Raw genomic sequence first — 25,918 nt, 5'->3', positions numbered from 1 at the left:
ATTAAGTTGTACATAGTTCAAATATATTTTGATTAAACAAATACAAAAATGTAAATTGAATTTGACAAAAGCAAAGGCAGCTGAAAATGAAAATAAAAATGATGTATGGATATAGAATCGTAAGTGACCTTGAAAGAATTGTAAACATGCTTATACAGTATTTCTTTCCATAGTGATAACTATACAAAGGCAAAATAATTGGCAACAGATCTTGAAATTGCAGAATTTTTCAGAGATCCTAATTGTATTTATTTTTCTGTTACAGCAATTTGCCACTTAAGTTTATGTTTCATACTTCTTAACAATGTATTTCAGATTTCTGGTCCTTGCCATAAAAAAACCTGGTGGCTAGTAGAAATTAACTAAATTTCTTTATTTGTTTATTCTTTCATTTGTTTGTTTTAGGAAAAATTAACAAAAATTACATGTATTTGATTTAATGCAGGTGTGTCCAACCTGTGGCCCGCAGGCTGCATGCGACACTGACAACTACAATGCGGTCCCACAAGATCATATAAATTTTTTTTAAGGAAGTTTGTTATTTATTACATTAACTATATTATATATTTTATATGTGGCACAAGACAATTCCTCTTCACTCAATGGAGCCCAGCCAAGCCAAAGTGTTGGATACCCATGTTTTAATGTTTTATCTTGTTTTTATTACCACAGAGTCACCTCTAGGTGAGATGGGTGAAAAGGTGAAAAATAATCCGAAATGTCTAAATGGACTTTGCTGTCAAAATGGATATCTATAACTTTAGAATGTTGTCAAACCTATCTACAAAATTTATAGCTTTTATGTGGAGTAGAGTGCCACCTGTTGATTAACTTCAGAAGCAAATCTAGATGACTCCATGAAATAAATTTAAAAACTGTTTTAAACTACAGAGCACCGCACTGGGAATCTCTAAATTTATATCCCAAATAATTTATATAGGACTTTCAGAAAAATCTGTTGTGCTGTTAAAGAGTTTTAAAAACCTATAAAATTCCCATTCCTAAATGAAGGCCATTTGGTAATCTTATCAATGAACTTAATGGAGAAGATTGATTTATGTAAATAGTTTACGAAAGAATGATTGAGCTTTGTTTGAGTTACAGTTGGAACTTATGGCTTGTATAAAATATTCAGCAGTAATAGGATTACTGGAGCCCATTAATTTACCATTGTTTTATTGTGGGCATGTACATGTATTTTGTACTAAAATATGTCCTTATGCTTAAAAAGAGGATGAGGAAGGAAAGTTCAGGACTTTAAAATTGTTTCTATTTTTTCCAGCCTTCTAAGTATTCAGTACAGATTTGAAGTAATAAACATTAAATTTCTGCCATGTTAATTCAATTGGTACCCATGGAACATTAGTTGATTTCCTAATTAAATGATATTTTTAGTTTAAATGTGTCAAATAGTTTCAAGTTGGGTACATCTCAAGTGCCATTATGCTTTGTTTGTATTGTATAATTTGTTTATTCCCATGCTTTTTATAGTTATTCATAATTAGTTGCAGAATATGAAATCAGGCAATGGAGACGTGTGTTTGAAAGACAGATTTAAGGAAGCTGAATCTGTAATAAACTGATGCCAAAGTGACAACATGCATCATAACATCATCATGCAAACCAATCAACCTAGAACTTGCATGATGACATCTGATACAAGTATGTAAGTTGTATCATTTGCATCATGTTATAACCCATGTTGTCAATGCTTCTCCCATACCTTTTCCTGAAGATTTCCCCATTTCACCACAAAACAATTATAATAAGCCAGTTCAAACTTAGACACAATGCTGAGGAAATAGAGCCTCACACTTGCTATTCCCCTCAATCTTTTGCTTGTCCAAATATTGGTATTTGCTTACTTGAGACAGGAATAAAAGCTTGAAAGACAGGAACAGAAAAGGAAAATTGTCGTTAAAGACCTCCATCCTCTAGCACTAAAAGAAAACACATCAGAAGTCCCAATGGAGAAATCTGACATATGAATCTTTATAGAATGGACAAGAGGGGACCAAAAATGTAATGTAAATCAACAGGTTTCTTCTGATCCAGTAAGCTTCCTTAAATTCATATTGATGATAACATGTTCCAAGCTATCTATTTCTGGAGCAAAACACACTGGCATTAAATATTATTGGCTGGTGAAAGGCAAAATTTCCCTTTTCCACGTAGTGAGTAAAACGAAGTTCCACTTTTCAGTAGTGTTGCAAACAGACGAATAGAAGAGATCAAGACTACCTATTGATCCCATGAAAATAAGAAAGCCACAATATGTGATCACAACATGCAGCTACCTGACAATTTTAGACTTGTTCCAACATAAAATTTGAATAATGGATTGGTCTGAAAGCCATTTGCCATATCATGTGGTAATCTTACATGCTGAATTCACACTTTGCAACAGATGAATATATATTTTCCCTGGCTTTGACTTTAGGCTGTCATGTAAACATAGCTACTGATTTATAAACCATGGCTTTTGTACTGTATAAACATACAGTATATAATTTTGCTTTATTTTAAAAAGCTATGGTTATAACAAACCCAGGCTTAGTGCAGGTATCTTCAGAATTGTTTTTGCTATTGCAGCAAATGCTATAGTCATGAGTGTCCAAATTTTAACCAGTTGAGGAAAGGCAGTTTTGACTATATCAGAAGTAAGAGCAAAACCAATTTCTCAGGAGTATTAGAATTCAATTTGATTGTTTAGGGTTAGGGTTATACCAAGAGCACTGAAAGAGAGTAGTGAATTCCAGTCCTCTGAAAGGCTACATTTGCAGTTTATTAATACAAGCCGTAAAGTGGTTTGGGTGATTGTAATTGAATATGTGACTCTAGCCATTGTGATTTGGAAACTATGATCTCTAATCTTAACAAATCATGATTAAAACAGCTTGGTGCTGCAGACTATGCACAATTTAGAGAGGATTCACAGAGGCTGTGTGTATTTTTTTAAAATAAGCTTTTGCAAATCAGTATCAAAATTTGTGGGGTTTGCATCTTGTTTTGTTTGTGCAAACTGAAAGGAGCAGTTGTGGTCCTTCAAAGTTTGAAAAACCTGTGACATATAAATTAAATTTTAATTATTAAAAGTAAGAAGTATTTTGATTTATTGCCCCAGCCTAACCCGAGAGAAAAAAAAAACATTTCTTTTTAAATAATTCCATTGTCATGGGGTATCACACATATACATTTAGCATTTTGGGAGATGCTATATCACAAAAAAATTGAGAACCTGTTTTAGTACAATATTTCAACTGAGACATTATTAGCCAAACATAGTCAGAAGGAAAAGGCAGTCACTGGACAAATTTCTGTCTTCTAGCTTCATAACAAGAACCACCTATTAGCGCTCGTCACCTAGAAAGAGAGATAAAAAATTAAGAGAAACATACAAATATTTCCTTGGTAATCCCAGTGTCAGGATGAATACTGCATTTCTTTGGAAGTTTCTAAACAAGGATGTGGAACCTTGTATCAGCCGATAAAGCTAAAAGGAAACATATCTATGCTAATTGAAATGAAATTAATTTCTTTCACTGCAATTGTTGTCTGAATGCTGGGAAGCTAATATGCACATACAAAGTAGTATATACTTTGTGTCCTGCTCCCTATCAGGCTTTCAGTGAGAGGATTTTGACACGGACAGTGTAGAAATGTGATGAATACTCTGTTTAACTTATACATTGTATAAAACTTAACAGTAATCCCACTGAATATATAGGAACTACCTTCCTAATATACCTATGTTGGACTGCATTCTTATATACTCCAGTTCACAGAATTTTAGATCTTGGGAGATTCCTGGAGAAAGGAAATGTAGTTAAAATCAGTTCCTGACTAAAATGTTTAATATACATTAGGAATTGATGGTGGATGTCCTGTCCTCTTCTCAGATGTTATTGTAGTGATAGAGAAGCAGAGATTATCTTCAGCTGATCAGAAAGTAAGCAATGATTTCTTTCTTTTATCTCCATTAATTGTTTTATGATCTATATGTGAATAATACCTGCATCAATAAAGGAATTAAAGGGGAAGCTGTTAGTCCTGCTGAACAAGAACAAGGGGGTAGCTAACCAGATTGATCCAAAATAGTTTAGCCTCAAAGTCAGTAAACTTAAATTACTAATTACTATAGTGGAAAAATTTCCATAGAAGGGGACCAGTTATGCAATGTGTTACTCTTGTTCCTTTCGCATTTCTCCAATTTTTCAATAGGACACCTCCAACAGTATGCTTGTTGCCCATCCCTTTTTTCTCTAGGCTCATATTTTTTACTCAGGAATATTTTCTAATTAACGTATTTTTTGCCCCTTAATTTATAGGGCCTTTTCAACAGCACTTTCCCATGATCTAGAAATCTTATCTCAAACAGATCCCTCTAACAGTGATAACCAATGACCCAGCATTTGCAGGATCCTTTAATGTGTTTTTGAAAGAAGGTAAGGAAGTGGCTACCTTGTGTTCTACTAGGCACTAGGGAAGATACCCGTCCCACAAACTCCCACCCTCCCTTGGCTATTTTAACATTGGCTTATTTAGGAATGGGAATAAAGCTGGATGAATAAGGGGGAGGGAAGGAAGGACATTGGGATGATGAGAAAGAAAGAATAATTGCATTTGTACCTAAGATGAGAAGCAAGTTTTCAAATTACAACACAATAGTTGGAACAAAATAGTGAATTTTCTGCTCAGCTTTGTAAAGTTGCCAGAGTAATGTAAGATTGCCCAAGTCCTAAGCTGATTTTTTGTGTGAAATGAATAGAGATCAGGAAAAGGCTTAGTGCTAGATATAAATTAGAATTTATATAGAGTATGAGTCTAAAGTAGAATCCTTTGGAGATCAACGCTCAAGATGGCTACAACTGTTTAGTCAAAGCTCTAGTGTTTTTATATGTGTGTTGTGCAATGAGGAACTGTCTCTTGCCAGTTATATCTACCCATCCATCCATCAGACGTATGGTCTGGATCCTGCCTGAGAAGGCGTTCCATTGGTCAGGACCCTGACGATGCACCTTTCCTGCTTTAACTCCATTCCCAGGAACATCATTCTCCCTGAGGTGAAGTTAGCCCCATCTCTTGATCAAGCCTTGATCAATAAAGGAGAATATTTATAGCTCACAGTTGAAATGAAGGGGTCTTGGTATTCTCTTGAGCTTTCTTGCTTTCCTGCAGACATTTCATTACCCAAACTAGATAACATCATCGGTGCTGATGATGTTACTTAGTTTGGGTAAAGAAACATTGTAAGAAAGCAACCAAGCACAGAGAGCACCAAGAAAATGTTGAAAATGTTATTCCACCAATCCTAGGAATCCCATGGCGAGTCTGTGAAATGGTTGAATGAGACTAAAGGGCAATTGTCCTCCCGCAATCTTGGGGTTCTTTATTCCTGTAAGCTTTTTTTCTTATTTATGTCTGATTTGTAAAATATTGCGATGCAGTTTATTTTTTAAGATGCCAACAGGCACTTTTTATGAGATGGGCAGCTATAGAAATTTTCTAAATAAAGCAATATAAGAAAAGGGCTGGGCCTTCAATAATATGGTTATAGCACAATTCTACTTTTTTTAAAGACTTCTCTAAACAGCCTGAGAAAAACTTTTTTTCATAGTAAATGATTGCCATATGCATTTAAATTTATTGTAATTCACAATGGTGAATTCAAAGTGGTGTGGATTACTATTTGAATCCAACCTCTAACCACTCTAGTGTACCCAGTCATATATTCTAGTTTCCTCTTTTTTCTAATGGATGACCAAGGTCTCAACCAAAGTGCCCACCAGATCCAAAAAAACATGAAAACCCACTGGATTCTTAAGCACCTAAGATGTTCCCCATTGCAAAATCCACGGCAATCAGAAAGCAGTATGTCCACAACAGAGTGACTTTGATGCCCACCAATTTTCAGGTCACATTATGGCTGCCCTGTTACAAAACCCAGACAAAGCATGGAACTCTCATGTGTCTTGGGCCCTCAGTAACTAGTTCAGGTACAGGGGTGTCATGGTGGCCAGAATGCCTGGGCCACTTCAAGCCCTTGGACAGGGAAGGCTGGTTGAAAATATCCTGTACAACCAGTTTGGGAAACTTTACTGTCACCTCAACAATTAGGCAAAGCAGCCCTGGGAGGTGAGCTGTCTATGCAGCAGGGTAAAGCAGCTGATTCAACTACTATCCCCTTTGGGTCTAACTACATAATCAAGGCCCCAAATTTGGTTATCTGAAGAGTAGGGCCCTTTGATCCTAGTAATTTCATAAGTGACAGTAGCTATTCCCTTTCCCACCATACACTGGGGCTATAGGTGGTGCCTAACTGAATTTCAGCAGGCTATGTCTCTGAGAGAGACAGCTTGTCCATCCAGGTTTTGGTAATGCATATCAGGCCTGCCCTGACACCCATAATTAAATGGCAGATAATATTTGTAGATAGATAGACCTTGCAATTTATAGCAGCTGCCAAAAACTCAGGGTTTTGTTGGATGAATCTGTTATGGCCTAAAGACATAAATTAGCAGGTAAAAGAGAGTAGCCTATTAAGAATATCCTTTACTTGTCCTGCAAGGTAATTTAATATCCATTGGTGAGGACAATTAGTTCTGTCCCCTTGAAATACAGTTACAATGCTAATTTAAAAAAAAAACTTTTGTTTGCACCCGATTGTGATGGCTTTGGCCAGACACTGCTTTGAGAGTGGGGATTGGACTAGAAGACCTATATGGTCCCTTCAACTCTATTAATCTGTTAAACTGTTAGATATATCATTTGAGATAAATTCACTTCAGTGGATATTTACTATAGGGCAGGATACACTCATGCATAAGATTGAAGCAGATCAATAGTCAATCTGACTTATTTTTTAAGATGCCAACAGGGCTTCTTAAACATGGCTTCAATCCCAAATTAGCTTTAATTGTTCTAAAACAATTAGCATGACCCATCTTAATTTAGCTGGATTTCTCGGCAGCTTTCAGTATTATTGATTGCAACATTCAATCTGATTATTGTGGTTAAAACACAGAAGGATATCACCTTGAAATATTAATTGGAGGTTTTTTAAAAAAAAAATTAAAATGTCAAGATTCATTGTTTCAATATCAATTATAAATGATTTAGTCTTAGTTTGTGCTTAGTATGCAAATGGGTTTTCTGTATTCAATAATATTTGTTTCTCACATGCAAGTTCACTTCCTATACTTAGTTTGAGCAGTCTAATTTACTATAACTGTGTCAAAAATATTACCAGAACAATTGCAAATAATTCAAATCAACCTGTTACACTTTCAATTCACTTTGGTCCTAAGATTCACATGCATACCCTAAGCTATTGAGTCTTTAATGACAATTTGGGCTAAGCAACTTCATGCAAAATGAAGCAGCTTTCCAAGCTGAAGCAGCCCTTGGACCTGGTTTTTGTCAACCTTAGCAACTTTAATATATATGGACTTCAACTCCCAGCATTCCACAACTTGCTCCAGACCATGGGTGTCAAACTTACAGTATCATGGTGCCATCACATGACATTTTGCAATGTTTTTCCTTCGCGGATCTGGGGTGGCCATGGCCCGCAGGCTGCCAGTTTGACACCCCTGCCCTAGACAAAGTTTATCTGTTACTTTATAAGATTCCAATAAGACTTCTGAAAAATATTGTCAGTGGATTCGCTTTTGGAGATAGGGCAAGAATGTCAGTTGGTTCAAATAAGAGGTTGGTGAGGATCAGTGTTAACATAAATACATTGCTCTTGATCAGTATGCTTTTTAGATATCTAAATGACTTTATAATATACCATGTCTCATAAACTTGCTTGCCTACTGTGATTCTCACAGAAAACTCTGTAGTTTGCTTATCTTCCAAGGCTAGGTAAAATGTCATACTACATTTTTATGATGCTTAGCACAAGTTGATATTTGCTGGACACTTGGTCTTAAAAAAAATCTAGATGTTTTTATCGCCCCAAGCTTTAAAAAATAGGATTTGAATGGATTATTTCCATTGCTATTTTTGCTAGTTAATTTCACCTAAATTAGTACAGTAATTTCAACTGTTACATTAGTTGATTTAATCTATTTGGTGAACCATCCTTGATGTAGAAATACTAAAAGCCAACATACATAATTCTGAAGTTTACAACACATGGGCTGAATTCTGGCTATCCAGAGCGTTTCCAAGCTCTGGCCATCCAGGCCCCTAATCTTAATTATCATGAAATTCATACAAACCTGGGAGTTTCTCAGGAAATAGCAAAACACTCATAAATCCATGCTTCTCTAGTGGCTGAGCAAAAGATAAGTTCAAGAGGGAAAAAAAAAACAACAAGAGGAGAGAATTAAGAGTCTTGATCCAGATGAGATCAGAGAACAGAGCATCCATATACACAATAAAGAGTAGTATCAATCTGATAAAAAGTCACTCCTACTTTAGAAGTAGTGCAAAGGGAGAAAGGAAACGTGTTCAAAGACCTGGCCATGCATTCTTCAGGAAATATGTGGGCCTTAACAGCATATATTGTAATAATTTCTAGTAGGCTTTGAACCACTTATAACCATCTCCTTGATGAACCACAAACACAAACACAGTTTCATTAACATTAAGAGGGCTTTTGGAATTTATTCTTTAAAAAAGGTAATGAAATTAAATACAAAAGTTCTAATGCAATATTAAGGTTGGAAATTTAAAATACCCCCCTTCCTCTGGGAAATGCAATATGAAAGATTCTTAAGAACAGCTGAAAATTACCCACACTGAACTAATGCGGCAATTTGAAAAGGTAAGAGCAAACAAATTTGTCTCCTTAACATTCAGTAACCAGTCTTCAGTGAAGATGGAAAATTATTGAGGAAAACACAAATGTTGCCAAATGCGTCAACATTTGTCATTTCTCTATTGGTTACCATTAACACTGCATCTCTGGAAAAGTGCTTTGTTTATCACCATAAGGAAAACTGTGGAATTCTCACCCAAGCTTCATTTTTCTACAATGTCCTCTCTCTCTGGAGTAGCTTTAGAAGTCAGAATACTGATTCAAAAACTTCATGTAAGACATGGGCAAAAGGTAAAGTCTCTTCATACATAGGCAAACTACCTTTATATTCTCCACCCACTCAGCCTCTTCGTATTCTTATTTTAATTTCCATCATTGTTGCAGCAATTTCCCCCAGGCTTTTTCTTAAAAGTAGATGATGGTCATATATCCCAATTCCAATGGCCCGAAGAGGACAATATTCTCAGCCCCTCACAATCTGCACAGTGAAGGATAAACATGACAGGTGGAAAAAGCAGCATGCTCCCAGTTCCAACATGAACCTTAGAGCAGGCAAGAATTGAGGACCTAGAATATTCTCATTCTGTTCTTGAGGTGAAATGCCTGAGGATGGCTAAGTATTAGCAGTACTCACACTTCAGATACATAAAGAGTTATTGCCTGCCCACAATCTTAGTTCTTCCACTGCCCTGTCAGGAAAAGAACTCTTCCTGTTGCACTCTATGTGGCCCTTCAAGCCATTAATCTAGTTACAAGGAAGCTTCTGGAAAAAAAAATCATCAATATCTCTCATGAATGTGAGCATCTTCTGCCAAGCATACACAAGGTAGAAAAATTAATACATAAGTAGTTACAGCCCTGAATCAAGGTCTGCTCACTCTCATCATCCCCTCAGCCATGTGCTCAGAAAACAAGGGAGATAGCTCTTGTAGCTCTTACAATGCTTGTAACAATCATGGACATTTTACGTGGTCCAGAAAATTAATACCCTGAGGGAAAGGAAGTGCAGGATTTTATCGGACGTGCATGTACACTTAAAAGTGTAGGGACACATGCACACAAAATTCATACCCATGCCCAACATAGAAACAGAACACACAAACGCACACACACTCAAGTTCACCATAATCCCTGCAGCCAAAGCACAATCTTGAAATGTTTATGCACCGTTTAGATTTCAGTAGGACTCTGTGTGCCCAACAAGTGGGAGGCAGAAGGGAGGAACATCCATCAGTGGGACCATCAAATCATTCACAGGTTTGTCCTTACACAATGCTGCTTTTAGCAGACAGAAAAGCAGTGCAAATTGCACAGAAAACAGTCTGCCCTGGACAATCTCTGACGTGACTGAGGGAAGAACAAGCAAACCTCATATCCTTGCCTTAGGTATCCATCTACTGCCACCATTGGGCAGAATCTTTGCTTGTCTAGAAAGGCACCTGAACTGATTTGTTTTTATGCACCAATATTTGAAAGTAAGTTCTCCCACTCTTTAATCTACAGCATTTGCAGGCTTACTAGAGACAATTTTTTTCCACAAATCCCCATTAGCTTTTGGAAACCTCTTTGTGCCTCTGTGGCCCAAGGAATAACCAGAATATTGAAATGAAGGAACAAGAAATTACAAGATTAAAGCAAAGGGGAAATACTTTGAAGATGAAGGCAGCAACTGAGTATGAAGGATAAAAGTCAAGAATTGAAAATAAAAGTGTGCAAGGGTAATGTGGTTTTATAAACACGGATAGAAACAGTTACAGCAAGGACAGGGGCAGGCTGGATGGGATTGAAGTTTGAATAGATATATCTATCCAACTATTTGTATATAGATTTATATATATATATATATATTTATATATAAATTCAAGTGGGGAGAAGGCCCGAGTCTGTTGCTTGGGAAATTTTCCCTTCTAATTGGTCTCTCTGTGCAGTGCAAGAATGATTGTTTCCACCATTTCCTCTTCTCCACTGTTCACTCCCTGGAAGATTCCTCTGATTCTTGCTCTCCAAACATCACCGCACTAGAACCATCTTATATCCAGCCTGGCCTGGCAGTAAGGACAGTGAAGGAGGCATCTGGACTGCACATAGAGAGAAGTAGCCCAACAGTTCCCTTCCCCAGGGGCTTTCCCAAAGACTTCATTTGAGCCTTGGGTTCCAGACTGCACTTATTGCAGAAAGGGGGAAAGAGGGGAGTGAAGACAGAAAAACAACCCTCAGTCTCTTTGGGGCAGGGGGGCGTCATTTTGGCACTCTTACCACTAGGCATTTTTTTTGGTTTAGACTTGATGCCTGCAGGAAGCTTAACATTATGGTGGAAGTTAAACCATATAAGTTTCTAAGTTGTAGTACCCACCTTCCCATCCCTAATTCTTCCTGACGTTGGCTGGGAAAAGATTAGGCACTCCCCCATTCCATAGCCCCCTCAAGAATTGGATTGTGCAGACTCAGCTGTCAGTCACCAGCAACATCCCATTATCTTCAAGGTTTTGTAAGCCAAACAACATTTGATGCCTAGAACAGGAGCAGCCATTCTTCCTTCCTCCAGCTCACAGGAAAGAGGGGGTGAAGGAAGGGAGTGACATAACGAGTGAACGTTCTCCAGTCTACACCCCAAGGGAATCTTTGGAAGACTCCCAGTCACCTCATTTACTTGCAATCAGTCATTGCCGAAGCTCCTTTCGTCCACTGGTACCCCCTCATTTCTTATCTCTGCTGGATACCTTATCAAGTGAGAGAGAAAGTGGGGTTCCCTTAATGAACAAGAAGGCCTGGTGTAAGGGAGGAGCCCTCTTCTTGCACAAAGAGAGTTCGATCCCCTGCTTACGGGGGGAAGGTTGTGCCTCTGGAGGCACTAATGGTAACGCCAAGGAGCGGCCACTAAATAGATAGAATACCCATTTCCCTCCCCCTAAGGGAAGCCGTCACAAGCTGCTGCATGAGGAGAGGCCATCACAAAAGAACTGCCCATGGGCACAAGATGATGCAGGAGAAGTTTTCCACTCCCCTCTTCGGCCATGGTCTCTAAGAACTGGAAAGGTGTTCCACTTGGATGGTGCTGGTGCTAACCGTGAGGCAGATGTCTTTGTGATGCTCCGAAGTTTTATAAGGGGTAAGGTCAAAAGAACACTGTGGGGGAGGATTGGACGGGTTCTCTCCAGATGGACCCCCTGCTGTTCCACTGCCCTGTGCTTGGAAGTGCTGCTGCTGTGATGCCTGTGATTGAGCCTGGACTTGGGCTTGGACCACAGCCACCTGCTGCTGGGGGTCAGGGATGTTGTGTTTCCGCATGTGTTTCATCAAATATGTTTCCTGAAGTGGAAAAGAGGCACAAAATACATTCAGAACCATGGATACAAGTGGAGTGACCAACTCTTTCATTCCACTAAGAGGATGGTGCATACCCATGGGAAACAGCAGAAACCTGTTTCCAGAGCTCTCCACTGAGGGCAGCGGCCAAATGGTCCTCCCGTTGTCTCCCTCTTTCAATTAAGTTGTGCTTACCGAGGTATACGCCCGATTGCACATGGAGCAGTTGTAAATCTTGGCATGCTTCACTGTGTGAGTGGCTAGATGAACCTCCAACGAGGTGGCATCTGTGTATGCTCGGTGGCAATTGTGGCACTTGAAGGGTTTGTCTTTGTTGTGCTGCCTTCTGTGGGACTAGAGTGGTAGGGAGCGAGAAAAAGGGCAATGAGTTGAAACCTTGTACTGTCTTATTCTGTTCGGAGGTCTATTAATGTTACTCAAGGAACTGTGTCAGCCGTATGGGACAGGCCAGTCCCATTGTGCTGGCAAATGAGGTATGCTGCAGATCTCCTCAGTCAAGGAATTCTTGCTGGCAGAGTCCAGGAGAAGAGTCTTCTCTGCTGCAGCCCTGATCTTTTGGAACATCTTGCTCCCTGGGGTGAGCTTAGGTCTCACCCTCCTGACCTTCCACAAGAGCCTAAAGACCTGGCTCTGCCAGTTGGCTTGGGGCTGTGCTGGGGGAGCACCATGCTGGACCTGGTTGATCAACTAATAGCAGCCTTCACTTCCCTCCCCTGTACGTTCTGTTCTTTTCCTCCCCATCTTTTAGTTTTAGTTATGATTTTATCATTTGTGTGTTTGTGTGCGCGCGCATGCACACATACACACACACACACACAAAATAAATAAAATTAAAAATAATAAATAATGCCATTTCTTAAATAAAACTCAGGCATGTGTATGCGAACACAGGCATGGATACTATCGAAGTATCTTCTAAGCTGGCAATTCACATAATATTTATGTAGCCAGATCCCCTATCATTTGTTTTGGTTTTAACTTGCCCAAATTCCTCCAAAATACCAAATTACATTGTGTTTACCTTCCCAAAGAACTAAATTGTACATCATGCTATTTCAAATGCTATTTACTGTATATAAATTTCAACTTAATATAAAAACAAAGGCAAAGCTACAGCAGTGAGTTTATTGTTGCTAAGCAAATAAGCAAGTAATCAAGTAAACATGTTAGTATTATTAAAATCTATTAAAGCTCAGCAGTCTAGATTTGGTTGCCACACATGCTTCTTCTTGGCAACAAATCTGGGAACTGAAGGTAGCAAGCAAGACCTAAAACAATATAAATTAAGATCTGTGCTGTTAATTACAGTTAATTTTTGAATTTAGCAAAGTTGGATTCTTTATCTGTGACATTTGATAAAGTAGTTAGTTTGAAACACCAGCCTCCTCTTACTCAATAAAAATCAGATTATTAGGATCACTTTTTATTTTCCTTCAAAACTATTTAGGTTTGTCACAGTTCGCAATCAGGCTAGTGGTCAAATTATGTTAGATTTTCCTAGCAGAACTGTTGATACAAGCCATACCTTTGCAAAAGTGTAAAAAAATAAATAAAAAATGACACATTGTAACAAAGAAATGAAACCTTTCCTCCATCTATTTAAACGTCCACTTTCTCTTGCTTACTTTGATTCAAAGTTACCCACTGATTGGAATCGTGTTTAATCAGCATACAACGTCTAGTGAACAATTTTATTTTTAATAACAACTATGGATTGGATGCGGATTACTAGCAATTCAGCAATGATCCCAATGAAATAAAAAAGAGTTAAGTGCAACATCCTTAACATATGCTGATTTCCCCATCTCCCAGTTTATGGAATAAGTACATAGATGTTCAGCCTGGATAAAAAAACCCACAATGCTGGCAGAGAAGGTACGGAGGACTCCCTCCTTTCTAAAACAACCACTGAGCACATATGTTCTTTCGATTCACCTGCCTAGTGCCTCAGGCAATGCTTAAACAAAAGGCTACTGCCACCCCTCAATGCTTTCCAACCACAACCCCAAGTTGCTGGATATTTGGATCACTTCCTTTAGAGACTTACCTAGAAGAAACAGAAAGCCTTACCTGCAAGTTTGAAAGTTGTGTGAAAGCCTTTTCACAGCCAGGGTGAGCACATTTGTAGGGTCGATCTCCAGTATGAATTCTATTATGAAAAGGATAGAAAGAAAAGATCAGCAGAAGAAAAGTCAGCAAAGAAACCCACTCCCAGATGTTCTGAAGATGCCCTCCAGCTGAACTAGGCAAGCAAGAGATGCACCGCCCTTCACCAACTTACTTCCTTGTTTCTTTGATCAAGCCACATGCCACCTCCTTCCCAGTCCAGCTTAGCTAGCTAAGCTCAGAAGGAAAGCCCGCAAGAGCATGCAGAAACAAAAGGAGAGGGACAAGCAGCTCACAGGCAAGAGGCAAACTCTCAGTTACTTCAGCCACCTGTGGCAGTGCCAGGGCAAAGGACTGGAGAACAAGATCTCAGTCCAAACGGAAGTTGCTTCTTTTAATTCTGCCCTTCACCATGCCAAAGAATGTGCTTGCTCACGCACATTTGCAATGCCTGCCAAAATAACTAAGGAAATCATACATTCATCCTTTAAAGTATCAAGGAACATTGCCATTCATTCCACTTGTACAGTGCCACTTTATTCCCTGTAGCTTCATGCCCCTCTAGTCCATGCCTGCCTCAGTCTCTCTCTCTCTCTTTCTCTCTCTGGGACCCCCTGGAGGGGAAGTGAAAAAGGGCCACATCTTCCCCGGGCTATACTCCCTGCCCTGGCATGGTCAGTGTCTCCTCTGCAGCCCCCACTCTTTCCTCTCTGGCAGGCCACATCTTTCCAATTGACAGGACTGGCTTCATCCCCCACCCTCTCCATGCATGCTTGCCGTGTGTGCTCCAAAATAGTGCATGCTGTCGGCACGGGGGGCCAGGCTGGGCCCCCAGCCTCCTTGGCCCTTACCGTGTGTGCTGCTGTAGGTGGGAGAGCTGGCGGAACGCCTTCTGGCAGTAACGGCACGTGTAGGGTTTGACCCCCGAATGGATGCGGAGGTGCTGGGCCAGGTAGGACGTGTTGGCGAAGCTCTTGGAGCAGTGAGGGCACTTGTGTGGCTTGACAACCGCCGTGTGGAGCTTGGAGTGGATCCTGCCGAAGAGGAGGAGCAGGGGCAGCAGTTGGACATGACCGCCAGCAAGCTAGCAATGACAACATGAGGAATGGTACCATGCTGTCTCTCGCTACAGTGGAGGAAAACCAAGTGGGATACTTGCCTTGAACTCCATAAAAGAGAGTTCAAGACCAGGAGGCCAGAGAGAGGAGTCGGAAGTTGTGGGAGTATGTATATGAGAAATCCTGGGCTGGGGAAGCAAGGGGACGGAGCTGCTCAGCAAGTGTTTTTGTGATGTGAAGTGGGGAGGCCGTCAATCCTGCACCTACAGATTCAGTCTCCCAGACATTGTAGGAACTCCTGTCTCTGACGACCCAATAGCTTCTCCATTTTCTCACAGACTGTTCTGTGGCAAAGGAGCAGATTGCATACATTAAGAGGCCCCTCTGCTCTTTGCACAAAGTAAGCATGGACCAACTGGCAGGAAATGGCTGAGATGCTCTGAGCAGTCTCCCCATGGGCACTTGCCTCATGCTACGATGTTGGCAGCATGCATCATGGATGTCTCCCCAGTCTCATCGGACCTTACCGTGTGTGCTGTTGTAGATGTGAGAGTTGGCGGAAGGCTTTCTGGCAGTAGCTGCAGGTGTAGGGCTTAGCCCCTGAATGGATGCGTATATGTTGGGCCAGGTAGGAGCTGTTCGCAAAACTCTTGGAGCAGTGAGGGCACTTGTGTGGCTTTGCCTCGGTGTGGGACTTGGAGTGGATCTGCATTTCTGACTTGGAGTAAAAGGTCAGGGAACACATCCGGCACCTGAGACCAGGTTGAGGGGAAAAGAGACAAAGTCACTCAAGGGCAAGCCAATATCTATGTTCCTAGGATCATCCACAACTGACCAGAAAGATCCTATCACGTGAAAGAAGAGCTGCCCACGTCCAGTCCTGACCAATTCTGTTAAGAGGCAAAGGAATAAAACTGATTTGGATTCGGCTCTTTCAGAAAGGCCTTTCCTTAGTTTAGACTGCCTTGGAATATGAACAGTATGGTAGGCTCAGCACATCTGGAGAATATCAAGCAGGGATTAGTTGATCTTCCTTTAAACTAAAGAAACTACAAGTACCAGGGAAGACATAGCCAGTTAAAAGTATTTTTGTGCTATATTCTTAATCACTATGGAATGATATTTAGGGACTCTTGCTTGAACAGGAGGTTGGACTAGAAGAACTCCGAGGTCCCTTCCAACTCTGATATTTTGTTATTCTGACTGAATTCATATCATATTGATATTAAATTACTAGATGAAAAATGATTATATTGATTTTAATTAGGCTTTTAAACCTTCCTATTATGTTCAATTCTTTTCAGTCATTATAGTATATACAGACCAGAAAAAGAGCCCAAATGGTAAGATGGTTAAAACTCCTGAAACTGTGCACAGGATCACAGAATAATAAATAAATATAAATCATAAAGACTTTGAAGGAGTCCTCCTCTATCATCCTGGACAAACGGTTGTCCAATCTTTTCTTGAAAACTTCCAGCAATGGAACACCAACAACTCCGGGAGGTAAGCTGTTCCATTGGTTAATTGTTCTCTGTGTCAGGAAATTTCTGTTTCAGGTAGGATGTCTCTTTAACAAGCTTCTACTCATTGCTTCTTGTCCTACTCTCAGGTCCTAATAAACATATAATAATAATAAAAATATGATCCTTATATTTTTAACCAAAACACCATGAAAAATGTGTAACTTGTGGATAAGCCATCCTTCAAAATTTTCTGTATGTTTTAATTTTCATAGCTTATCTGATGGTGCCACATTTTCATGGTATTTTTAAAAATCTAAGGAATGCCTTATCTATCAGTATATATTTATTTGTTTATTGATATGTGGATACTTTGTTATGGATAGTCATAAGCTCATTTGCAGATAAATTGAACACAATTTGGTATGTGGGGGGTTAGTTTTGAACCAAAAATCCATGATTTATGTGCAAATATATATATGGTAATAGTAACAGAATATTATATAGACGAATACAATGCAACAACTTAAAACTTTCTGATAAACCTCAGCTTCTGCAGCAGTGGAACTATCTTTCACAAATGCATCCTAATCTTCCTTCTAACATATATAAAATAAGAACAAACATTCCTAACAAAGCAAAAATCCTCAACAGAGGTGCAATTTTACCTGAATACCCTGATTTCTAAACTAAAGATTGGCATAGTAGAATGTCTCCACTAACCAGTTGTGCTCTTGTTAATCTCATCTTGCTATGGTGCTCAAGCATCTAGTAAAAATATTCTGAACAAAAAACGTCAATGTCATAATTACACAAATTAAAAAGACCCAATTGCAGGGAAATGTCTTGATTCCTTTACTAAAAATGGTCAGAGTAATGATAAATGCAATCCCTTGCATTCCATAAGCCAAGGAAGGGTGGAGAAACAGGTGCCTGAAATCTAGGAGAGACTCCTGTGTCAACTTTAGTACAGATTTATGTTGAGATAAGTAGTTACCTGCTTAGAGCTTTAAAAATAGTAACTATCTTGAATTTAGCGGAAAACACAATTGGCAACCAGAACAGAGATTTCAACCCAGGCAAAGACATATCATCATTTATCCAGTGGGTGCTACCTTTTGCTCTGCCTGAAGCACTACATAAAACATGCTGCATGTTTACGAGTATAATCACGATGTAACAAAGGTATGGGTAATCACTGGCAGATCTGATTGGATTAAGAACAGACATATCTGGCATACTTTTGGTTATAAAAACAAACTAGCTGTCATTTCTACTTCCTCAAAGATGGCAGGGAGCCAAGGAACCCTCCAGCCATTCTTGGCAGTCATTCTTTCAGGAGTAAATTTTACTTTACATAGGCTAAATATCAGCCTAGACTTACTGAAGGTTCATCAGCATATTTGAAGGAACCTCATTCCAAAGTTATGGACAGCCTCCCATATATAAATACTTATATAAACTATACTTATATAAATTAATAAGTAGCAAAAATTAATATAATAGAACCAGGGGTGGGTTACAGTAGGCAGTACTGCTGGTTAGCTCATATGTGTGCTGTGTGCATGCTTGATGTGCGCTGTGCGTGCATGTGCAGTGCAATTAAAATTGTTCTGTGCATGCGCAGAACTGAAAAACAAGATGGCGGTGCCATAGGTGCCACCCGGAGAACCAGTTTGGGAGCCAGGCCACCAAACCACTACCAGTACAACTGAAGCGGTCCAAACTGGTAGGAACCCACCACTGAATAGAACCCTGTCTAACACTATAGACCAAGAAGTCCAACTCAAAGCCTATTAGCATACAAATCCATAAAAGACAGGGCTAAAAATGTGGCAACCCCCATTTTTTTGGTGATATCAGGGACTTTTTTTTAAAAGTAAAAATGGATGCCTAAAACATCAAATTCACTCTTTAAATACTCAAAACCCATCCCACAAATTACCTACACCAAGCCTCACTGTGACTGATTTGTCTACATACAATAGGCTTTAGGTCTTATTTTCAAGATGTTTTGTCCACGTTTTAGCTTTACATAAGCTAAAAGGAATCTAATATAACAGGGACCAATGATTTCAAGTGATTTTACCATGTCTAATATGAAAACAAGAGCCCAGGTTTAACCAGTTGAGTCGTTAAATTTAATTTATCTAAAAAATAATGGTCTCAATAGAAGGAAATTGACACTAATAACCCCAGAGATCCTAGACATGTATGGTTGGAACCAAAAATTGTCTCTTTATCTTCTCCATCGAATGCAAAGCTTGTATAGAAAACAGCAATATACTAGAAAATATGAGAGGTGGCGAAAAGGAGCTGACAGCATTATAACTAAGACATGTGGAATTGTTTCCTGTGTGGACCATTTCAAGAGTTTCAATGAATTCCCAGTCAATGACTTAACCTAAATTGAGTCATTCTTTGGGTTCATTGATTATTACTCCTGAAAACTCTATAGGAATTTTGTGATCATATTGAACGTTAGCTTTGATAGCTAGTCTTGCACATCATACTGCAATCTAAACAAGTAAAGCCACTGGCTCCTTGTTGTTTACACTTCCTTTGGATATGATGCACCCTTCTGAATGGCATAGAAGTGTTGCAGCCAATGAAGGGAGAAAAAACAAAACACACTTGACAACTATATTGGTTATTTAAACTGCCAGCATATTCTGCCAGCAGAAGATATAGTTAAAGAAAAACGTGAGGGGACTTTGTTGTTGTTTTAATTGGGAAGGACTTTACTTAATATAAAAATATTCTGGAAAAGAACTATTTTACTCACATTTTACTCTAGAGAAAATTTATTCCTGTCCCTTACAGTTTCCATAGAGCAGTTGAACAAAAATATTATTATGGTACATATGAAAACTGACAAAGCACTTATATACAGTTTTTAAAATACATAGCCTTATTGGGAGTCTAGTCATCCTATTCCCCTGTAGGTTTGTAACACTTCATATTTGTCTTTTTGGGGGTACTGCATGCCTACATTTTCTCATAAATGCCTTTCTTTGACCAATAACCATTTTCTTGGGTTTCTCCTTTGCAGATTATGAGTCTCTAATGATACTTCTGATCTGCTCTTCCACACAGGGTATGGTACTTACAAGACATTTCTCTCCTTTTTATCCATATTTTGGGATGCCATTTAATATTATATTCCTTAAATATTTTTTCACAGAATTACATTAACATATAAATTTGAAACAACAAGGCTGTAACAAGACCCAAACGTATGAGTTAAAGAACATTCACATTTCTTACCCTGCGCCTCTATAAAAAAAAACACCAATGTCTATCCCTTTTAAAAAAGACTTTAAGGAGTGAAAAATACAAGAAGTAATATTTTCTGATGAACTAGTTTCATTTTTTAAATATATATGATGTATATGTCACATTTTTAAAGCCTGGACTCATTGATTTTTAAAAACTGAATATTCCAATTCCAAATATAGAGGAAATGCTAACTTTTATTTTACTTTTAATGGATTGTAAAACTGAATTAGTTGTTTCAAGCACAGTATTTTTTTAAAGTGCAATAATTGCAGTCACCTCAGATAGCTAATGCATCTGGGCTATACTGTTTATTTAATATATGTTTCAGTTGTATGTACAAGCAGTCCTGGACTTACGACCACAATTGGGACCGGAACCTCCATTGTTAAGCGAGGTGTTATTAAGGGAGTTGTGCTCAATTTTATGACCTGTTTTGCCATGTTTGTGAAACGAATCACTGCAGACATTAAGTGAATCATGCGGTCATTAAGCAACTCTAGTTTCCCCCTTGACTTTGTTTGTTGGAAGTTGGCTGGGAGGTTGCAAATTGTAACTACAGGACGCTGCAACCATTTAGCTATGTAAAGTATTATTCCCCTTTTAGCCCAAATATTCCAATAGAACTTCATTCCTGCTATTTTCAGATCTGAGTTATACCACAGTCAGCTTTTCATATTATTCAGAATCAAACTGCTTGCCTGTTATTAAGCAAATATGACTAGCGGCTTTCAAACTAAGAAAGACAACTCTTGGTTTAATATGTCTAGATCTTAACATCTGCCATGATTTGAATGGCATTCCATATTTGCTTTCTCAATGACCCCCGAGAAGAAAATAATCCTAATATCTCTCATTCCTGAAAAATACAGACATTAAGCCAAATGATATTGTTAAAACTGTGGAAGAATCCTGTAATTTCTTGATGGCCTCTCATCCAATTATTAGCCAAATCCATCCCTGCTTAGTTCTTACAACATCAGCTTATATTCATTAGATGCTGCCATCTGACATGAGATAAAATTCATATACACAGTATTTCCAGTATTCTGCTAGATGGTGAAAAAAAGATACACCAACTTATAATTGTGCAAATCAAGAGATGAATTTTCCATATGATCACCAACACTAATTCTATACTCAAAGTGCATTTCTCATGAATAAGGATCGTACAAGTACAAATGTTGCTTTAAAAGCAATTGTAAGAGAATCAGGGCAAGGCAAATTAATATATTTAGAAACACCCAGTATCACAAGTGCAAGATTCCCACACTGACAAATAAATAAGTTTCCTCCAAAAAGACATTAATTTCAAATAAAGCCTATTGTGCTACTTGCTAAAAATAGGGGTTTTGGTTTGTGGGACCAATCCATTCAGCAATAACCATAGTCCAAAGCTCAGTCCTCAATTTTTATCTTGGAGATATATTCTTCAGAGGAATATTATTGCATTCATATAAGCAATCCAACTATGCTATTACATTAAAATACTTTATCAATCCCAAAACAAGGATAGCATGATCATCCAGTGTACTACAGTTCTGTCAGGCAGAATTAGACATAATATGACCATAGCTTGATAATTTTAATTAGCTCCTCAAGAGTTTAATGTATTCACTAGCAATACCAGAATAAGACATAAGTATTTTTTTCAGTACTTTAGGTGAAAAAGAGTGGATAAATCATGAAATAAACCTTGACTGCTATATAGTCAAATAGCAGTCAAAGTTTACCACTGCCAGAAAGACTAAAACTGTAACTCACATAATGGAGACATGAGGGACAGACTAAATTCACACAGGTAGTTCCGGCATGCAGTTGCATGTACCAACCATTACATTAATTTAGAGAGCAACTTACAACTGGGTCAACTGGGTAAAAGCCAGCTAGTGAAAAGTTATTGTTCAGTATAACCTGCTAGGTTCTATTGCATACTTCCCTCTTACCTAAATCATAAGTAAACCAGAAGCGCAATGAACTAGAATGCCACATCATGGAAGAAGACAGTTCCCCTGTAATTCAAATGAAATACTACTTGTTCATATGCACTCTTGTGAAATCTGCCCAGAGCGAGTTGGGTAGGCTATAAAACTGTCAAATAAATAAAATGCAGGGTTTCTAATCCCCATAATCTCACCGGTATGTCTTGCCATCTTTGTGCTGGTCTTCTTCATCTTCATTGGGTAACACAAAAGGATCACTCATGTCCGGCAGGCCCGTTTCCTGCAGCCGCTTCTTTTTTCTTCCCCTGGGAGCTTTAGGGGTGATACTGCCAGCAGCACTCACTGCCCCACCCTCTGCAAGGATGCCCTTCTTAGAAAGGTCAGGTATTACTTGGAGAGCTGCCTGGGAACCAGGAGGAAGAGCTGAGACAATCATGGGTGCAGAAATGGGAAACGTTTGCACAGAAGAGGCTGTGGTCACCAGGGATCCAGAGGGAGAAGTTATTACCAGACCAGGTCCTGTATGAGAAAACAGAAGGATTGTCTCAAACCGTACATGTCCTAATCCACCTGTTAGCATGTCAAAGGAAGAAAATCATACTAATATAATTATGTATAACTGCTACTAGACTAGGCCCGCAGGGCTCAAATTTAAATGTTCATGCACAAGCTTCATCCTAAAACTCTAGGCCTACCTGAGTTGCTGCAATAATAAAAAAAGGTATAAGTTTTAATAAAACCACACACCCCATACTACTTTCTAGACTAGATCAGCTATTATCTAGATCAGACGTGTCAAACTGGCGGCCCATGGGCCGGATATGGCCTGCACAGGCCATGCCCACCCCGTCTCCACAAAGTAAAAAACATCCCAACATGTCATGATACGGCCTGCGATGCAATCAGGTTTGACACCCCTGATCTAGATGGGAATATATTTTATGATACAGTAATATTTAGGTCACACTACACATTTAATCAGAATGCTCCCTTTCCAATATCTAAGCAAAACTTAACTACATTCTTTTATCAAGAACAATCTAAAACGTTGAGTTAGCAACTGGACCATCCAAATTACCTCACCTGTTGTCATGAGCCCAGTAGACTGCACTGGTACCACTGTGATGTTCTGTGTTACTGACGTCTGGCTGGTTGGGGTAAGGTGTTCTGGCTTGGTGTCAGAATCCATAGAAATGTTGGTGGGAAGGGCCACAGAAGTGGGGACAGTCAGTAAAGTAGGATAGTGAGGGGGAGCCAGACCACAGCTCTTTTCTGAGGGCAACAACTGCTCCTTCATTTTGTTAATGAACATACTGTTGTCAATCTAAAGAGAAAATGGAAGAGTTTTAGAATAATCACGAGCCAAACTTCATAAAAAGCAATTTACATTTCAGATATTCCTTACCTGTCCCGAGACTGTGGGCACTCCTGGCCAGAAATACGGGGAGGAGTTGAAGTGAGATTCTTCCATTCTAGCTGGAAGACATAAAGATACAAAGCTAGTTGTCAAACTATGTAATGTCTATATGGTACCGAGAATCATCTTGATTCCTCCACAATACCTGTTCTGATCCTTTCTCAGGTCATTGTAAACATTACTAGCATGTTCTGATGTTCCAAACATTAAAATAGCTCTCAAATGTTCTAAACATCATCAAAAGGAAATCTTGCTTCATATAGTTACAATCTTCATGAAAAGACATGAAAGACATTTCTCAGTATCTTTCAAAAATATTGACAAGCAAAACATAGCAGCAAGATGTTTGGAATCACTAAAAATGATTGACCCCCCTTCCCATTTTCACACAAAGAATTGGCAAAGGACCCTGCATCTCAATGTTGTAAACCTACTAATGATGACTAAATCTGGGTATTTGCAAAAACTGGTTTTGTTTAGTTCTCTGGCATACAATGAGGGACACAAATTATTTGCTGAAAACTGGGGTGAAATCCAACACTGTGCATTCCCAGGTGATTTTCTAATCCTTCAGAAGACATTTTACCAATTATGTAGGAGAGCTGGAATTATCTTTATAATTCTGTTGAGGAAGTTGCACTACTGGATTTCATACTCAATCAGACACAAATAACCATATCCTAATTCTGGATACTCTCTACTGAATAAAGTGTTAAAAACACTATCTCCAGTTGTTAGAATTGTATAGAATTCCATACATAGCTTCTAAAATTATGATGAGCACATAGTCCCTATTCTTTCACTTTGAAAAATCTCAGAATGCAATATTTTTAATCCATCAAATTAAAAGAAACTCTCAGTGCTACATGTGGTTAAATAGTCTTTGATCTAAAAACTTGATAGCAGAAAAGCAAGATCCATGGCTTGAAAACTCTTGATCATATAGCTTTTACAAAGTTTATATAGCATGACACAGACATACCAAGAACATGCCACTTAAATTACTTATTCAAATTTCAGTAGCCTCCAACTTCTGATAGAGCTCACAATGGATTTAGTTTCTGTTGTGCTGAAGGATAACTAAGGAGCAATTAAAAAACAAATATTCTTGGTTTCATTGAAATGGCCAAAATTTAATAAACATGTTTCAGGGTGAACTTTGAAATATTCACGGCATGTATGTATGTATGTTATCTAACACTTATATTAGCAGATCACAGGTAGTTAGCAACCCATTCCCTACACTCTCAAGCACCCCAAAGGAAAACTCCGCTGTTCTTTAAAAGCAGTTTTCAGCCTAAAAACGCTAAAGTTGCAGATGAAACATACCAAAAGCCTGCTATAATTATGCAAAAATGAACAATCCTGGAATTCTACAATTGCAGTGCTAGACTATCTCTTTCCTGGAAATCTGCATTCCATCTCCATCTTTCTCCCAATCTCATCTTGTGGGCCTGCACCTGTTTTGGAAAAAACTAGACTTCAAAGAGAAATGTCAAACAAGATTATTGAAGCATCCCAAGCGCAGGCTTACAAGTCTACCACATTCCAAAATCGAGTATAATTAAATGTGTGCGTACATAAAGGGGAAGAAACTAAAGAAACCACGTATAGAAAACACAGCTGAGGAAATTAGATCTATTCTGAAATACGTTGTGTTAGATCAAGCCATGAGTTTAACAAAGCCCAACCCCCTCGCTCCAGGGAAGTTCAGGAGCAATTTAGGGAGCCAGCAAGCTTCCCTTTTTCTCTGGCAACAACATTCAGAGGGATGCAGGCTTTGAACCCCAGGGATTTATATACATTAAAATGGTCAACAGCCAATGATAGGCTTTGTCTGTAAAGGGTGCACGTTACGAAGACCAACTTTCCTCTAGTCGGTCCCAAGTCGGGATCAATTTCCCTCCCGCTTTAGAGGCGCCAGAAATCCAGGCACTCCGCTCCTCCCCCCAGGACCCCTCGCCCCCATTCGCACCCCCGGCTCCCTTTCGCTGGCACTGACCCCGCCCGCGGCCCCTCGCTCTCCGACCCGCCCGGGCTGAAGCGGGGAACAGTGGTCGAGATGACGCAGAGTCCAGCGGCGCTCGGGCCACCAGTTGAGACGGGGCAGCCCCGGAACCTCCACCGCCGCCACCCGCCGCCGCCGCCGTTCCCGCGGAGAGCCAGGCGGACAGCAGACAGCCCTTGTCTTCCGCTTCCGGATGATTTAACCCCGGAAGTCCTCCTTGTCGAGGAAAGCCACTCATATTCTCCCGCCCGCTGCCCATTCATCTGCCCCTCCCGGCCCCCGGAGACACAGCCCCCCAGCTCTGGCCCAAGTGGCGGCAACGGCAACCTCCTCCTCACCGGAAAAGGGAGCAAAAAATCACTTCCGAGTTGAGGAGGCGGCGTTTGAGCTAAAACTTCCGGGGCATGGTCCGCGGAGGGCTGAATCGCGACTTGCCGGAAGTGACGTGATTCCTGGCCGCGTTTGAGGAAGAGTGGGCTTCTCCCTTTCCTGCATTGGATGTTCAGTCTGAATATAAAATCGGATCGACTTATGTAGGGGAGGTCTACCTGCT

At 39.4% G+C, this 25,918-nt stretch overlaps 1 protein-coding gene across 8 annotated transcripts; it reads right to left on the bottom strand.

Annotated features, from left to right (window-relative positions):
- Nucleotides 1–266: 266 nt before the first annotated feature.
- ZNF384 (zinc finger protein 384) lies at nt 267–25,714 on the bottom strand. 8 transcript variants are annotated; one of them, XM_032212518.1, is made up of 11 exons: nt 25,360–25,714; nt 23,346–23,416; nt 23,024–23,264; nt 22,135–22,459; nt 15,786–16,010; nt 15,052–15,234; nt 14,165–14,243; nt 12,269–12,427; nt 11,834–12,076; nt 8,226–8,280; nt 267–3,363 (listed from the first exon to the last, which is right to left on the bottom strand). In XM_032212518.1, the coding sequence occupies exons 1-11, from the start codon at nt 25,622–25,624 to the stop codon at nt 3,350–3,352; spliced, it is 1,860 nt and encodes a 619-aa protein (XP_032068409.1). In that variant the 5' UTR covers nt 25,625–25,714; the 3' UTR covers nt 267–3,349. The 8 variants fall into 8 exon arrangements, with proteins under 8 accessions (XP_032068409.1, XP_032068411.1, XP_032068414.1 ...); XM_032212523.1 differs by lacking the exon at nt 267–3,363 and adding an exon at nt 24,340–24,437 and having other exon boundaries at nt 4,202–8,280; nt 25,360–25,448; XM_032212525.1 differs by lacking the exon at nt 267–3,363 and adding an exon at nt 24,687–24,817 and having other exon boundaries at nt 4,202–8,280; nt 25,360–25,437.
- Between the last annotated feature and the right edge of the window lie 204 nt (nt 25,715–25,918).

This window comes from Thamnophis elegans, chromosome 3, assembly GCF_009769535.1.
Source record: "Thamnophis elegans isolate rThaEle1 chromosome 3, rThaEle1.pri, whole genome shotgun sequence".
NCBI lineage: Eukaryota > Metazoa > Chordata > Lepidosauria > Squamata > Colubridae > Thamnophis > Thamnophis elegans.
The sequence above is the reverse complement of the archived record's forward strand: the minus strand, read 5'-3'. Positions and strand labels throughout refer to the sequence as shown.

Coding starts and splice junctions, on each gene's coding strand:
- ZNF384 (XM_032212517.1), bottom strand. CDS start 25,624: ATGGGCAGCGGGCGGGAGAATATGAGTGGCTTTCCTCGACAAGGAGGA. Junction 14,244..15,051: donor CACCTACAGCAGCACACACG/GTAAGGGCCAAG, acceptor TTTTCATAATAG/AATTCATACTGGAGATCGAC. Junction 12,428..14,164: donor CACAACTTTCAAACTTGCAG/GTAAGGCTTTCT, acceptor CTACCACTCTAG/TCCCACAGAAGGCAGCACAA.